The sequence below is a fragment of the Hippopotamus amphibius genome, chromosome 1 (assembly GCF_030028045.1).
Source record: "Hippopotamus amphibius kiboko isolate mHipAmp2 chromosome 1, mHipAmp2.hap2, whole genome shotgun sequence".
Lineage (NCBI taxonomy): Eukaryota > Metazoa > Chordata > Mammalia > Artiodactyla > Hippopotamidae > Hippopotamus > Hippopotamus amphibius.
In genome coordinates, this window is record NC_080186.1 from 54,895,641 (window position 1) to 54,913,763 (window position 18,123).

General features: G+C 34.8%; 1 protein-coding gene across 1 annotated transcript in view; it reads left to right on the forward strand.

Moving 5' to 3' along the window:
* HFM1 (helicase for meiosis 1) overlaps positions 1-16,502 on the forward strand; it is a 121,691-nt gene extending 105,189 nt beyond the window's left edge. The window contains exons 30-38 of the mRNA XM_057746760.1: positions 1,639-1,719; positions 1,953-2,068; positions 4,221-4,300; positions 5,308-5,414; positions 9,776-9,889; positions 11,907-11,997; positions 15,335-15,446; positions 15,539-15,693; positions 16,433-16,502. Of these exons, the coding sequence (XP_057602743.1) occupies positions 1,639-1,719; positions 1,953-2,068; positions 4,221-4,300; positions 5,308-5,414; positions 9,776-9,889; positions 11,907-11,997; positions 15,335-15,446; positions 15,539-15,693; positions 16,433-16,502 (926 nt within the window). The remainder of the gene's footprint in view (positions 1-1,638; positions 1,720-1,952; positions 2,069-4,220; positions 4,301-5,307; positions 5,415-9,775; positions 9,890-11,906; positions 11,998-15,334; positions 15,447-15,538; positions 15,694-16,432) is intronic.
* Positions 16,503-18,123: the final 1,621 nt, after the last annotated feature.

Consider the following 18,123-nt stretch of genomic DNA (forward strand, 5'->3'; position numbering starts at 1 on the left):
CCTAGAAATAGTTACATGGTAGTCTTATATCTGTCTTCTACTACAGTCATAGAGTGGCATTATCTGAGTATTGTTTATATTCTGCCAAAATTGTTTATGTTTAGGTAGGAACACTATGGTTCAGCTGTCAGCTTTCAGCTGCCAGGGATATTTTATTACTTTTTCAGTACCCAGTACATTGATCTGCTCAGCCCTCAAGATGTCTAACCAGTTGCCTCATATGGTGAGCAGCCTCATTCATTGACCCCTGGGTGCTGTATATGTATTATCATTGTTTAGGTGTGCCATGCCTTGAGAAAGGTTGATTGGGCAGCACACTGAAAATGAAGAGTAAAGGACCAAGAAAGATTACAGAGGTTTTCAAAGCTCTTCACTATCTCCAGCATTTCTAGTTCATTTAAAATCTGTGCTCCAGCAAAAACAAACTGATTTGTTCCTGTAGTCTGTGGTTTGCTGCCTTTGGATATTATGCTCTCTACCTGGAACATCTTCCTCTGGTCCCCTTCTCATGTCCAAATCCTGTCTATCCTTCAAGGACCAATTCAAATGTCTGTTCCTTCCCCCATGTTACTAGGAGAGTTAAAATCAAGAAAAAGCCTATAAATAAAGAATAAATTATATATTTGGATATATTAATTCTAGCTTAGGGGGTGAAGCTGGAAGCAATTTCTCCTTTCTATGAACTCATATAGCAAATTTATTTATATCCCTAAAGCACCTATGTGTATTAAAAGTGCATGGTGTCCTGTTTACTAGCTGCTGTCAGAGGCGCCATCAAAATGCCATGAGGTTTCCTTCCTTCCAGGTTCTTCAGGCTTAATTATAAAGTAGAAAAAAAAAGTTTCAAAACTCCACCCTCATTCTTACCTCATTCAGCAAGAGTTAACTGATGTTCTGTGATATTTGGTTCTATTTATATCAGGGAGGTTAAGAGAAGCTTATAGGTGACTTAGTGCTTCTTGTGAAAAGTTGGGGTGGGGCTGATAGTAGGGCAGGAACTGATTGTTATCAGAGTATCTTTTTAAAAATACATGTCATACAGAGCGAAGCCAGAAAGAGAAAAACAAATACCGTATGCTAACTCGTATATTTGGAATCTAAAAAAATGGTACTGAAGAACCCAGTGACAGGGCAAGAATAAAGATGCAGATGCAGAGAACAGACTTGAGGACATGGGGTGGGGGTGGGGGGGCGAAGGGGAAGCCAGGACAAAGTGAGAGAGTAGCATTGACACATATACGCTACCAAATGTAACATAGATAGCTAGTGGGAGCTGCTGCATAACACAGGGAGATCAACTTGATGATGGGTGATGACTTAGAGGGCTGGGATAGGGAGGGTGGGAAGGAGTCGCGGGAGGGAGGGGATATGGGGATATATGTATAAATACAGCTGATTCACTTTGTTGTACAGCAAAAATTGGCACAACAATGTAAAGCAATTATATTCCAATAAAGAGCTTAAAAAATAAAAATATAAATAAATATACATATTAAATGGATTAACTTTTGAGGGAGTGTGAAAATCAGTCTTTTTGTACTGCCAGAAAGGAAACAGCTGGATAAAAATTAATTATAATTAAAGTCATATTAACAGATGTAGTGAAAAAGGTGTTTTTTTTTTCATATATTAATTTAGGAATGACTGCCTGCAAAAAACCTGGGAACCGAGAATGTAATCATCACTGTAAAAATAAACACACATGTGGACATGACTGCTGTGAGTGCCATAAAACGAGTTTATTTCAGGTTTTAAAAATTGAAAGGTCTTTGATGAGTAGTAATAATATCCTAATTATCTATGTATGATATTTATATTATGCAGCTTATAACTCAGTTTTCTTTCTTTTGTGGGCAACATTTTTTAAAACTATTAAAAATTTTGAAGAAATTTGGCTTTATATGAACAATAGGTAAAGTTTAACGTAAAGAATCTAGGATTTCTTTTCATAGGTAAAACTGGAGTTGCACAGAAGTCGGAAATGAAAGAGTCAACAATTTCTTCATATTTATCTGACTTAAGGAACAGGAATGCTGTTTCATCTCTTCCTCCAGTTAAACGTCTAAAGGTTAGTTTTAATAACATTTGTCCCTTGTTCTGTAATTAAATGTGTATGAATATCCCTTTATTCTGTGTATCAATTAGGTAGATATCCACACAGCACTTTAGAGTTACATGAAGGCTTGACTAGGAATATGACTGTTATTCATAATACTGTTTCTATAGGAAAAGATACTATAGTTTTTAATAATTAATCTGTAAGTCTACTTTTGGAGCATAGGTATACATCTCTTTCCTTCATTCGCCTCTTTTTTTTGTTTTTTTTTAACCGGAGAGAAGGAAAGTGGAGAGAGTGATATGTAGCTTGCCTTGGTTCAGCAGTTCAGACTAGGCACTCTTACCCTTTTGTGGCTCCATCTGTGGTATACTGGGCTGGAAAGTCTGAAGTTGATTTCATGCACCTAGATGAGGACTGAGCAAGAGTCTCCCTTTTAACTGGTGAAGGAAAGGGAGCTCCTGCTGATTGATAGGCTAGTCTCTAGCTGACTTACTCTAAGCCTAAGTCATCATATCCAGGGCAAAATAATTGATCAGGCCACAGAACAGAGCCAAGAAAATGGCAGAGTGCCTGTTTCTTTTCTAGGGCTCTTATAAGAAAGAAGATTCTAAGTCATGAGGCTAAAACAAGGAGAATATTGGGAAACATGGAGAGGTTTGCAGTTTGAAATGGCAACCACCTTTACTGAGACAATTATTTTTAGTATCCCAAGTTTTTCCTTCCTTTTTTTCATATTTATTCCATTTAACTCCTTCCTTCCTTCCTTCCTTCCTTCCTTCCTTCCTTCCTTCCTTCCTTCCTTCCTTCTTTCTATATTCATTGAGCGCCAAGAACATGCCAAGCACTATAGTAGGTATGGAAGATACAGTGATAAGTCAGTTTTGTACCAGTCCTCACAGAGCTTACAATTGAGTGAAGGATGCAAACAAGTAAATAGACTTTTTCAATACAGTGTGATGAGTGATTCTGTGACAGAGTGTAAGATAACTTGAACTTATATAGAAAGTGCATTCACTCCACGTTAGTTAGGCCAGGAAAGGATTCCTAATAATCGTGATTGAGATTGAAGGATATATAGGCATAAGCAAGTATAGAGAGGTGAGTACCAGAGTGGTGGTGAAGAGGAATAGAAAAGTATTTCAGTTATAGAGAATATGCAGTGGTCTAGAGCTGAGAAAAAGATAGAGATCTTTTTAATAACTGAAGCAATACAGTATATCTGGAGTTCATTTACAGCTAGGAGGGTGGAGAAAGATAAGGCTTAAGAAGTAGGAGCTAGATCATGAAAATATTTTTGCTATTTTAAGGATTTGGACTTTATCCTAAAAGTGCTGGGAAATCACTGAAGAGCTTTAATGAGTGGCATGATCAGAACCATGTTTTATAAAATTCACTCTGGATGCAATGTAGAGAATGGATTAGAGGATAATGGAAAAGGAACATAAGGACTCATTAGGGAGGTTTTGCAGTAATCCAGACAAAACGATGGCCTAGTCTAGTGTAGTGGCAGTAGCAATGGAGAGAAGTGGCTGGGTTTAAAGTATTTTTCAGAGGTAGAAACAACTGCCTTGGTACTTAATTTGTTATGAGGGGTGAAATAGAAAGAATAGTTAAAGGTGATGCCCAGCCTTCTGGCTTAAACAACTGGGAAAAAAGTGGGGCCTCAATAGGGTAGGAACTCTAAAGGGAAAGCAAGTTTGGAAGAGTAGAGACATGGTAAGTTCATTTGGGAAATATTGAATTTAGAGGCCTACAAGATGTCTAGGTAAATATGTTCTATAGACAGTTGGATATAGCTGTCTGAAAGTCAGGAGAGAGCTGAGCTAGAAAATCAGGAAAGAGAGCTAAGCTCAAATCTACAGAGAGCTATAGGTTTGAGAGTCATGTGTAGATAGTAATTGAAGCTATGGGAGTAAATGAGATCTTTGATTGAGAATGTGTAGAGTGAGAAGAGAAGAAGGCCTAGTGATGAAGAACTGTGAGGAATGTCAGTACTTAAGAAGGGCCTGAGAGGGAGATTTGAGTTGAGAATTAGCCTGTGTTTCTCACAATTTATTGGTTTTGAACTATATATATCAGTAGGAATTTTGCTGTTTGGCTCATTTGTTAAAAGGTATTAATATGAAATTGATAGTTGAACTTGTTAATTTTTCATTAATAGATGCAGATGAATAAATCTCAAAGTGTGGACCTTAAAGAGTTTGGTTTTACTCCAAAACCTTCTGTTCCCAGTATATCAAGGTACAAATATAATGTTAATATCTGAGGTAAAATATTCATCATAAACTCTCTGTTCTTCCAAATAGTCATTTATTCAGAGAAAGATGGTTACTGGCTACCTCTGAATCACAGTAATCAGGTAGTTCCATAATGAGGTAATGACATCATAAGAGTTTTGTTATCTTTCATACCCCAAATTTATTTAGAACTCTGCAGTCATAAGGATACTTTAACATGGATCGAATCATCTCTTTCCTGGAAAACTATCCATCCTATGTGTAATGCCCTCAGGCACTCTCTGCCTTCTAAACTTAACAGGTGACAAGAGTATACTTTAAAAAGAGAAATCTTGTTGGTGTATAAAGTCTAATCTTTTCCATTTAGGGGCCCACTCTATTAATAATACCTCAGATTTATAAAATACTTTATAATTAAAAAAATTGCACTTTTGTGCATTATTTCTTTTGACCTTAACAACAACCTGGCCCATAAACCAAGGTATTTTTATCCCATTATATAGATGAAATAACCAAAGCTCATATTCCTAGTAAGCAGAGGGCCCTAGATGATAACTCAGCATTCTTTTCCTAGATTATGATACCTAAAAGGTAACAGTGTATATAATTTCCCTTCCAAATAAGGATATTCTATGTGCTGGGATGACATTTAATATACTTAGCAACCAGTACAGAACAGCCACTGACCAATCAGAATAGATGCCAACACTACTTCAAGAGATCCTAGCTTTTGTTATCTAACTGAAAGAAGCATTAGCAGTAAATCTGCAAGGCTATACACAGCAGAAATCTACACAGTGGGGGCGTGTAAAGATGACTAAATGACCTAAGCAGTTATCACTTCCATTAAATGCCTGTTTTTTTTACCCTTTACTACTCAGGCTAGTACAATTTATCATAGAAGTATTGAGTGGATGAACCAATTTTTTCCCATTTATATGAATAAGTAGTTTTCAGTCAGATTAATTTTAATATTTTAACATTTTTATGGTTTTATTTATCTTTATAAAGGTCAGAATATTTAAACACACCTGAATTGCCTGTAATGGAGCAGAGGGATCAGCATGAGATCTATACAAAAGGTCAACAACGAGAACCATCTGCATATCAAGACAAAGGTAAATTACTGTTGATATTGACTTGAGAGAGAATATGATTTATCACTACTTTGGATGACAAGCAGTGTCATTGAAAAACCAACATCTAAAATTATGATTATTAACTTGGCAACATTTTTCTCTTCAGTTATTGAAGCAATTTCAAATTCTTGGGTCTGTTATTTCAGATGGTCTTGCTGTGTCTGTCATAAATTTTTTAAAAATCTTTTCGTAGATAGCATTGACTATTTTAATTTAAAAATAATAAGAGGAAAAGCTGAGAATGTAAGGGATCTTTGGATATGCAAAGTATTAAAATGCTGAACTATTACTTTTATATGTCTTCAGAATTATTTGAAATAATGTTTTATTTATAAAATTCATCCATTTTACAAAATAACTGTGTGACCTTGGGAAAATTATTTAACCTCTTTGGGCCTTAGTCTTATCTTTAAAATTAAGGGATTGAATTGGATGACCTTTAATATCTCTCCAGTTCTTAAACCTATGATTCTTACAATCTCTATGATAATGTGAGACTACAGCCTAGTTTGTGGGATATAGCTGGTTTGTAATATAGATTTGCTTTTTATCTGTGTGTTTGTCATTAAATTAATGAGATAATGCATATAAATTCTTCAACTTTGGGCCCAGTTCATCATTATTCCACATCCTGTCATTAATAGCACCATTTCTCTGGGTTATGCTACTAATAGCAGTCTGTTACAACGTGTGAGAAATAATTCTGGCCATAGAATTGTTTGTTCAAATGGCTGTGTGTAGAAATGGTAAGCTTGGGATTTTCTGAAAACAATTTCGTGTGTGTGTTGATTTTGACTTCTGTTGCCACTCTTTCCTTCATTCTTTCACTCTATTGCTTTCTCTAGCCATAATTTAAGATGTTAGGTAGGCAAGGGCTGGAGAACCCACCACCCCTTATGACACCATGGCAGCCATTAGGCCCAATATCAGATCAAGAAAAATCCCCTGATCTCACCTAGAATATCAAAACATTTATCCAGTTTGTTCAAAGCTTGAAAATATCATGACAACATGGATAGAAGGTATAAGATTGTCAACCCTCTTATTTTTATCTCTCTTCAACCTGTAGCCCTCTAACTTATTCCTTGCATGGCTGCTCTATTCCCTGCCCTTCTCCACACCAGAGTTTGTCCTTCTCTCTGGTTATTTTCATGTTGTCTTTACATAGTTTTTCTACTTTTCTTTCCCACCCACTATTCTAAATGTGATTTGTATTATGATATAAAAGTTTCATCCAGATACTTTAAACCCCAATAATAACCGTATCCCTCCTTTTTTTTAAAGATGTATTTATTATTTTATTTGTTTATTTATTTTTGCCTGTGTTGAGTCTTCATTGCTGTATGCGGTCTTTCTCTGTTTGTGATGAGTAGGGGCTACTCTTTGTTGCAGTGCGTGGGCTTCTCTTTGTGGTGGCTTCTTTCGGGATCAGTAGTTGTGGCTCACAGGCTCTAGAACGCAAGCTTAGTAATTGTGGTACACGGGCTTAGTTGCTCCGTGGCATGTGGAATCTTCCTGGACCAGAGCTCGAACCTGTGTCCCCTGGATTGGTAGGCGGATTCTTAACCACTGTGCCACCAGGGAAGTCCTTGTATCCCTCTTTTACTGAATGTCCCCCCTCCTTGCTTTTTAAAAGAAGAAGCTGTATAATATAGTAGTTAAACTTACAGGATCTAGAGATAATCTGTCTAGTAAGTTCAAATCCTAGCTCATTTAGTAGTTGTGTGATTTTTTCATAGTATACTTACCCAGTATGTCTCAGTTTGCTCATCTGGTTATATTTTAGGGATTTTAGGGTTAAATGAGTTGATGTATGTAAAGCTTTTAGCACAGTATCTGGTACTATTATTACTAGTAATTGAGTATATTCATTATACTTTTTACACATTAGTCTTTGGTGGCAAAACATCCTTTAAATGTATTCAAATGCTGCTCTTAAGAATGTTTGAAGAAAAACATGGCAGTTTTTATCGTCTGTATTCTAGGTTAAAAAAGAGAAGAAGAAAAAATGTCAGAAATTATGAGAAAGCATATTGAATTGTAAAATTTAAATTGTAAGGGACCTTTGTGCGTTTTCTCATTTTACAGTGAAAGAAGCCAAGACTCAAAGAGATTAAATGACTTGCCAAAAATCACATATCTAATTAATGGCAGGGCTAGAAATAAATTCCATATCTCTTGATTCCCAGGCTATGACATTTCTATAAAATGAAATTGACTTTTAGTTATCAGTGGAGAATTGAAAATCAAACCTATAATATATGAACTCTTTCAACTTTCCACCCCCCCAACTATATATTTCTCTGTTTCTGCACCCATCCTTAACTCTATTTGTTTTAAAAGAAGAATTATCTTTTCTTCTAGTCGAAGCTTATCTCTCTACCTGTAATCTTAATCTTTCCAATTCTATCTCCCCTGGATCTTTAGGAGACCAGCTATCTCTCTCCTCTTGCCTTTATTTTCAGTATCTTCTCCCCATGGCCTCTTTCTTTTCAGAATATAAATATGCTCAAGTCTCTTCCTCCTTTAGCTGCCAGATGGTCCTTTTTTCTTTATATTTCCATTGCACTTTGTACCTACTTCTCTTTTCAGGACATAGCATATTGTGTATGTGTATCAAGGCATAAAAATAGAATAATGTGAACTGGAGTTGTAGATACAGTTGAAGGATAGATTTGGATAGTGAAGAAAAGGATAAGGTTATTTAAAGTGAAGGAAACTCACTTTACTGGAGCAAGCTTGTACTAACTTTTGAGAGATGATTATTAAATTTGGGGGAATCTTTCAGGCATTATTAAAGTTTAATTATGTAAACTTTAAATAAACTATAGCAAACACAAAGGCTATAAATATTAAAAACTAACCATTTCCTAATTATTCTACTACATTTTACTGTTATCTGTATTCTTGAGAATATTTGCATCTATCTTTGTATCTGTATGGTAGAAATACTGTAATAAGGGGGGGCTATTGTGCATTTCTTCCCATCTTTGCATTCAGTTATGTCACATTGAAATCAGTCATGATGGGAATACTTATACCATGGAAATCAGCAAACACTACAAATAAGACCATGATTTATTGTTTTGTTTATTGTTTATACTTATGAAAGTGATGGAGAAATTGATGATAGTGCAGATTTAATTTATCAGTGTGTAATGTCTGTAGCGCTTACATTGTGGATAACATGAAAAATTGAAGGAATATTCTTCTAAGCATTTGAAAATTATTATCTAATTCAGCAAAGAAGTTGCTTAAGGCAATGGGTGAATGAGTGAAGTCCCAACATATGTCTTTATTGTTTTACTTTTATTAAAGTCAACAAAAATATCAAACAACATTTGAATTGAGAAATGAATATGAGAACTACATTCATTTATTAATTGCAACCATAGGTTGATAAGAATACAAGAGTTTGGCAAAATTCAATGAAAACGTTCGGTGATAATCAATTAGATATATGGAATTTACAGTTAAGCATGCTGTATATTTTATCATTATTTGTAAATTGTATGCTACACATCCTTTACATATAATACATATATATGCATAAAATTTTTTGGAGAAATGAGTTATTAAATATTTATTAATACACTACTATGGAAAACTGCACAAGTGAAGGCGTTTAGTCCCGATAACAATCATATGTGTTAGGTACTATTATTATCCCCATTTTGTGGAGGAGAAAACTAGGCTCAGAGTATAAATTACTTGTCAAAGATCATCCAACTAGTAAATTAGAGAGGTGGAATTTTCACCCAGGTAATTTGGCTCTAAACCCAGGCTATAAACAATGGATAACACCAAGAATATTTTAGCTGGAGAAAAATAAAGATATATTTTCATAACAATACTCAAAATTAACTACTTATAGGGAGAAGAGTTGGGGGGATGGGGAGAAAGCCCATTTTAGAAGCTATTACAATCCAATATTGGAGTAAGATTATTCGTATGTAGGAATTAAGAGGGAACATTAATTCTGTCTAGAAGAATACCTTGAAAATTAAATTCAGTGCAGCAATTACTACATGTAATACAATAAAAAGAATTGGTTGAATACAGCACTCAACAATGCTTGACCTAGTGCTTTAGAAAACTACTACTAAAGACCTCTGTTTAGTAGTTGAAAGATGTGTTTGGTATGTTAATAGATAATGATGCTTATGGTTTAAAAAGTGCCTATACTCATTTATACATACACATGACAGATTTTTCTAGACGGCCCTATTCTGTAACTTCAAATGAGAAAGCCCCTCAAACAATGCTGTTCAACAGAAATCTTAATGCATCTGGAAACCAGAATTTGACTGATGCGGTTAAAAGTAATTCTTCATTTTCAGAAGTTTTGAATGTGAACTTTGAATTGGGAAATGAAGTTTGGGATGATTTTGATGACGAAAACTTAATAGAAGTCACTAGCTTTACAGCTGATACAGAGAAGACAAAAACATCAGGTAATTAGCAGGAAATATATTCCATTTGTATGTATGTATTTTTTTATATATGTATGTATTGTATTTGAAATGTATGTATTTTAGAATGAAATAATTTCATGAGAAATGATTTGAATATTTTTCAGTTAAGCTTTTGGGACTAATTTTCTTTGCTTTTTTTGTGTGCTTGCTTAATTGGTTTTGGTTTGTTAAAATTATAATTTTTAGCAAAACTATAGATGTGACCCTCCCACAAATAACATTTCCTATCCTAAGGACAGAGGTCAAAGTTGTTCCATGATGATGATATAGCAAATGAGATTTTTCTTTTCTCTGTTTTTAAAAAATTTTTTTTCTTTTCAGATCTTTATTGGAGTGTAATTGGTTTACAATTTTGTGCCAGTTTCCACTGCACAACAAAGTGAATCAGCTGTATTTATACATATATCCCCAAATCCCCTCCCTCTTGAGCCTCCCTCCTGCCCTCCGTATCCCACCCCACCGGGTGGTCACCAAGCAATGAGCTGATCTCCCTGTACTATGCAGCAGCTTCCCACTAGCTATCTGTTTTACATTTGGTAGTGTATATATATCAGTGCTACTCTCTCACTTCGCCCCAGCTTCTCCTTTCCCCCTTTGTGTCCTCAAGTCCATTCTCTGCATCTGCGGCAAATGAGTTTTTTATATTGTTGCTCCTTATCTTGTTAAAGGCTCCATTCAAATTCAGATTATTTATTGAATTTTCCCTCATAAAACAGACTATCCTGTTCTCCATTTTAAGATCTCACATGGTCTGGTAATATTTGTGAAAAACAAAAATGTTTCATTTTTAAAAATGTTCTCTTTTCAAATGCTAGCAAAGAACATAAAAAGATAACTTATTTCTAGTAGAAATATTGACTTTTCAGGTATAAGAAAATGAAGAGGAAAAGATTAGTTTTTCTTGTATTAGATATTGTGTTTAAATCATATACAATCCAGAAATAATGGGACTAGGCCTTTGAGTTACTGGCAAATTCACTCTATTTCACTAAAACAGAGAAGTGAAAATCTTGGTAAATATAAGACAAGATAGCGAGATGGAGATACTCTCTCCCAGGATGGCTGACAGAAAGGAATCAGTCCTTTGCAGACCATTGAAAATATTGAATGAACTTCGACTTGATCATTTACATGGCTTAAAAATAAATAAGTAAATAAATAATAGTGGTTAAAGAAGATGTGGCACATACATACAGTGGAATATTACTCAGCCATAAAAAGGAATGAAATTGAGTTATTTGTAGTGAGGTGGATGGACCTAAAGTCTGTTATGCAGAGTGAAGTAAGTCAGAAAAACAAATACCATATGCTAACGCATGTATGTGGAATCTAGGAAAATGGTACTGATGAACCTTGTGACAGGGCAGGAATAAAGGCTCAGAAGTAGACAACGAATTTGAGGACATGGGTGGAAAGGGAGGCTGGGATGTAGTGAGAGAGTAGCATTGACATATAAAAACTGTCAATTGTAAAATAGATAGCTCATGGGAAGCTGCTGCATAATACAAGGAAATCAGCTTGGTGATTTGTGATGACCTAGCGGGATGGGATGGGGGGGAGGGAGGCTCAAGAAGGAGGGGATATGGGGATATATGTATAAATATAGCTGATTCACTTTGTTGTACAGCAGAAAATAACACAACATTGTAAAGCAGTTATACTCCAATAAATATGTATAAAAAAGTAAAAATAAAAGAGATACCATTTGCAATAGCAATAAAAATAATAGAGAGGAATAAATCTTAAAAAAATTAATAGTGATTTGAGGAGCTTTAATATAGTGACTAATAAGCTAACCTATGTGTTTTGTAGTTTACTCTCTTAGCTTCACTCCTTTGTTTTGTCTGTGCACATTAAATTTGATTATTGGGAAGAACTTTTCATTCTTTCCTTAACCAGATCATATCTGTTTGGAGAGAGCGCTTGCAGAACTTTTGAAAAGCTTTGTTCAGCTGTTTCCTGGCATTTTATTTCAAAATGTTATCTCTTTACCTAGGATTTGGAAACACTTTGAGTTCAAGTACCAGGGAAAGTAAGCTACCCTTCCAAGAATCAGAAAGCAAATTCCAAAGAGAAATGTCAAACAGGCAAGTTTTAGAACTTTGGTTTCAAATACTTATAACTTTATATCCTCCTGACAAGTAAGTGGAGATGGGGATCAAGTCATTAGATGTCAGAGAAGCAGTAGGGTATTAGCCAACCTAAACCCTCTTAATCTTAGAGCTGTGTTTCTCAAAGTGTTGTTGTCAGACCACCCAAAAAAAATTACTCAGGGGTGCACATTAAAAATGCACATTCCTGGGCCCCATGCTAGACTTACTGAATCATGGTCTCTGGGGCTGAAGCTGAGGAATCTTCACTTTTCACAAGATGTGAAAACTTAATAGGAGTTTGACAGGTAGAAAAGAGGAGACTAAGGCATTCCAAGTAGAAGAGTACATGTAAAGGGATAAGGCTTGAAAAGTCATCTCACGCTTAAGGGTCAATGAAGTATAGTCTGTGTAGCCGCAGAATTAAGGCTGAGATTACTGAGGTCTGTGAGGACCCATGAATGCCATATTTAGATACCTGTGAGGTGTCCAGTAGGTCAGGGGTCACAAACTCAAACTGCCTTCGGGATTTGATGGGCCAAGGTTAGCTGTAGAGTGTCCATCTAAAGGGAATAACCACTACTCAGCTCCAACCAGTTGTTGCTGTGCAGGAAATGTGAGTCTACTGTTTTCAAATATTCTGATTTTTCAAAAAAGCTAAGAATCTAAAATTTATGTGACATCTCCTGACTTTTAAATTTTTTTAATAGAGTTATTTATTTGTTTATTTATTTATTTAATTTATTGGCTGCATTGGGTCTTTGTTGCTGCACACGGATTTTCTCTAGTTGTGGTGAGTGGGGACTACTCTTTAATGTGGTGCATGGGCGCCTCATTGCTGTGGCTTCTCTTGTTGCAGAGCACGAGCTCTAGGCACATGGACTTCAGTAGTTGCGGCACACAGGCTCAATAGTTGTAGCGCACTGGCTTAGTTGTGCTGCAGCATGTGGGATCTTCCTGGAGCAGGGTCAAACCCATGTGCCCTGTGTTGGCAGGTGGATTCTTTTTTTTTTTTTCCATTTTATTTATTTATTTATTTTTTGGGGGGGGTACACCAAGTTCAATCATCTGTATTTATACCCATATCCCCGTATTCCCTCCCTCCCTCGACTCCCCCCCCCCACCCTCCCCATCCCAGTCCTCTAAGGCATCATCCAGCAGGTGGATTCTTAACCACTGCGCCACCTAGGAAGTCCCCTGACTTTTAAATTTTGACAACTAATTTTTTTTTAAATGTGATATGGTCTGCAGGACCCCCTCTCCAAAAAATAATAATAATGCTTGTAGACCATATGCAGCCTGGAGGCCTCTAGTTTTTGATCTCCATAGTAGGCAGTAAAGAGCCATCCAAGATATTTAAGCACAGGTTATATAATTTAATCAGAAAAAATCTTTCCAGCAGTGATATATAGAATGATTTGTAGAGGGTGGACCAGCGTGGGTATGGTGGCCAATGAGAAAGGCAGACTATGAAGAGGCCTCAATTAGGGCAGAGGTGATAAAAACTGAGAGGTAGGATTGGATTTTTGAAGCATTTCATAGATAACAGAGTAGATTTAGCCAGTGATAGAATATGGTAGTAAAGGAAGAGGGAAGAATAAATGGCAAGTGGGTAGACGGAGGTATTATCTGAGAATATAGAACATATGGGATGTTTGGGAAAAAATCAATAATAATTTTAGAAATGTTCAACTTAAAGTATTTTTATAGAAATGTAAAATGCATTTGGATATTGGACCTGATCAGAACTCAAGGGAGAGAAATTATAGCCAGAGCCAAAACTTTCCCACAGAGAAGACATATTGATAACTATTTATTCAGGGTTCAGTTTTCTACTTAAGGATTATTTATTTCTCCTGCTTTAAAAAATTTTTAAATTTGTGGTATCTTTTGATACTTTTGCTGTTATTTAGTCATTTTACTGAACATTAGCATCAACAGCACAGAGTCATAGATTTCAGAGAGTTCCAGAGTTGAAGGGGGCTTCACTTAAATGTCATTTAGTCTCTCCACCACTGGGTCCTTGAATAACCATCCAATATCACTAGCAAGTAATTATGCTGTTTCTGTCAAGATGACAACAGTGACCAGGAGCATATTCACTCTACAATGCTTGTTCCAAATTTGGATCTCTCAGATCACTCAATAGCTTTTAAAAATATTTGCCTAAAATTTGTCCTTATCATTTCCATTTATTGCTTCTAACTCTGAGTCATACAAAGTAAACAGATTAGAAGCATAAAAGTGGAACAAAGCTGTGGGTATAGAGAAAATAGGCAAATCACAAGTAGGAAGATAATAAGACACATGAACAGTTTTGTGCACCACACCTTTAGAAAACTACAGATAATTTTGGGAGAATTTAGAAGTGACCAACAAAAGATAAGTGGGTTTAAAAAGGAATCCTATCAAGAAACCTCTGAGAAACTGGTGCCAGAAGTTGCTGCTGGGAAGAAAGCCTGTGGGATCTGAGGGTCTGGGATGAAAAGGAGACACATGCTTTTCCTTTCATACTCTTTTCACTATTTTAATTCCTTGCCATTCATTAGAGATAAAAAGATTCAGTTCTTATCAATATATGTGATTCTTCCCTATCTATATCTGCCGTTCATTACTCCTTGTATGACTGTCACATTTTAGCCTGTCTCAGTTTAAATTGTCACCTCCTCAGAGCAGTATCCATGATCATCTTTTTAAAGTGGGCTTGTGCCTCCTCACTGTTATTTCCTATAATATTACTCATTTCATTTCCTTCATGTCACTTCAGGATTTATATTTATTGTTTATTCATTATCTGCTCCTCTAGAGAGGATTTGTTTACCACTTTATACTTAGCTCCTAGTACAATATCTGGCATACGGTAGTGAATAATAAATGTTTTTTAATGAATTAATTTAATACAAAAGATTAAAGGTGAATTCTAGTATACAGTTATAAATGAGAAGATAGGTGGAGATGTCTGTCTACAGTGAGACCAGAATAGGGAAAGGAGACTGAAAGTTAAGCAAGCGGGATTTAGAAAAGATTTACAGACTGCTAGATGATAGGTGATTAAGCATAAGACTCAATTTAAAAAAAAATTGCTGAATGACTATTTCTGAAGGCCTTTAAAAGTAGTATTCTTATTTAATTTGGACTATATACACTGTTGTTTTGTCTGAAAGAAAGGAGATGCACCAAGTTCTCTATCAGTCTAAGAAATAGAGCATCAATTTGGGGATTGATAAATATGATAAACTTCAATCATATTTTCCAAAGATAGCTATTAATCTAAATTAGAATGGTTTGTTCTCTTATTTGCCATATTTTACAAATAATTCATTTTGATTTTTAGTTTTGTTTCATCACATGAAAAGCCAGATATTTATTTATCAAATTCTGCTACGTCCAAGTTTGGTGCATCCTCCATGACAAAATTACCTCAACAAGCTGGAAATGCAAGTATCATAAGAAGAAGTATTTCTTTGTTTTCCTTTTAAATACCGCCTCAATAGTTAAACCTTCAATGATTGCTAGTTTTTTTAACCTCAAAATATAGGTCCATTTACAAGAAAGAAAACCACAAAGTCTGTCGCCAGAGATTGAAAAGCTATGCTTTACTCACTCTGAGAAAATATCAAGCTCTTCAAATTTTGTTAAGAAAGTGGATTGCTTTATTAGAAACAGTGAATATAAAAAGGAGATTGACTTCAGGTAAGAACTCTTTAAAAATATTTCTAAACTATACAAGTAAAAACTTTTTACAGAGAACTTAAGTATTCCTTTTCCCTTGGTTTATTTTAAAGAGCAGAACCTAAATGTTTTATTTACTTAAAGTTATTAAAATTTTAGACTGCTGGTGAGCTAAGCTCCTTAAGATAAATCAAAATATCAAGTATCTCAATTTTTGAGAAACTATATATTTAATGCTAGTAATTAAAACATTATATTATGTTGATAAATTTTTTTACTGATTTGAATACTGCTGTATGTAATATGAAGTGTAAGGTCACTTGAGAAATGAGATCAGCTAATTTTTCTAACATTCAAGTTGTATTTTAGCCACCAAGTTCTGTTACAGTTCTACAGGTTCAAAAAAAAGTCAGATTCAGTCTAATCAGTGCCCTATTGCTGGTCATTTTTATGGGTAACTCTAGCAGTTTCCCTCTCCCTCTTGAACAGTCAAGGTTTGTAGACCTGTTGACACTGATTAAACGGCATTACTTTCCACTATGTTTAAAGAAATATCTGATACTTGTTTCTACCTTTCACAGTTCATGAGCTCTAATTTTCCCCAGACTTTCTCCAAGGTTATGCATATTGAAGTTCGTTTGATAAATTAACCTCTCAGCAATCTTCAAGTTTATCTGTTTTATAATTATTACATTATCTATTATAAATTTAAAAATTGTGTTACAAAAATAGTTATTTTTACATTTGCTTTTTCCGCTAGTAGGTATCATCCTGATAATGAAGCTGACGAAATGAAGTCTCTTCTGGGAATATTTGATGGTATTTTCTAAAACCAACAGACAAAAATGCTTTTTATGTTAATAAGACAAAGTATAAAGACACCTAGTTAAAAAGCATGATTTTTATTTTTAAAAAGTAGTTCATACTTATTCAGATTTTTTTTTCTCTCGGATTTGACTGGCTTTGTTGACTTTTTTGCAACAAAATATTTGGACTGATTTTTTTCCCCATCATATGGTAACTTCATGAAAAGCACTTTTACTTTTACAGTAGCTTTGTTTCATAGGCTGATAATTGTTTCATTTAGAAAAAATTATTTGGTTATTAATTGGTTTTTGATGGGAACCAATTTAATATTTTCTTAACAAGAAGAAAGGTATTCTGTGAAAGCAAAATGATGGTAGGTCAGGGAATCTATTTACTGTATCAATTTTTCACAATTATTGTTTTGTTTTACTAAAGATTTTTAAGAATCCAATGGCTATCTGAACCTATTGTTATATCATTTCAAGCAACAATAAATGAAATTATCAACATAGATTGTTGTTTTCCTTTAACTTGTTTTTCAATGTGGTGGATTCTAAAACTTTGTTATGTTGACTTTTACTATCGCAAAAGCTATTTTATGTTATTTTCCAGTGAGTTATATCTGAAATTTCCTTATTGAAAAATAGTATATAGGCACTCTAAGCAATGTTTATTATCTACTTTATTCATAGATACAGTGTGAGGTTGAAGCCACTTAAGAAATTTTAGGAATTTTTCTTCAGACATAATAGCCTAAGAGAAAAGAGAAGTAAAGAAAAAGATGAGGTTGTTAGTTATTATTAGTAAACATTTATGAGACATCATATGTCTTAAACTTAGAACAAATCTAAGAGGCTTTGTCTCTGTTGAAAAATAAGAGCATCCAGCCCTTATTTTAGTCATCTTTGCAATTGGTGTTTCTTCATCTGAATCAATCATGCTACAACATTTAAAGATTATTAAATGCCATTAAAATGAAAAATTGGTACACTATAATCTGCTCATCTAGCATACATAGACTTCGACACTAAGAAAATAGCGATTTAATTCAACAAGGCTTATTGTGATCTGCTAAGTGAAAAGTACTGTGCTTGGTAGTGCAAAGGACACAAATAATGAAAACATTGTTTTTGCTCTCATAGAGCTTACTTTACATTCTGGTAGAGAAATTAAGACCTATACTAAAGCAATAATAAGATAGTAATTAGAGAAGTGGTTCTCAAGCTTCAGGGTACATTGGAATACTCTAGAGAGCTTGTTTGAAAACAGATTGCTGGGCGCCATACCTAGTTTCTGACTCAATAGGTCTGGAGTGGGGCCTGAGAATGTGCATTTCTAACAAATTCGCAAGTGATGCTGATGCTGCTATTCCAGAGATTTAAAGGACTGTGGGAGTTCATAAGAGAGAGAATACAATCCTGACTGTGGGATCAGGGAAGCCTTTATAGAGAAGTTAAATTTTGAGCTGAGCCTTGAGAGATGAATAAGATTTTGATAGGCAAATACATGAGAAACGGACATTGTAGGCAGAGGGGACAGCTTGAGCAAAGCTCCAAGGGAGGAAAATATGAATTTGGGAAATAATGAAGAGATAATTCTAAACATAGGTTAATGTTGTAGGAGATGTTTGAACTGTATGTTAAG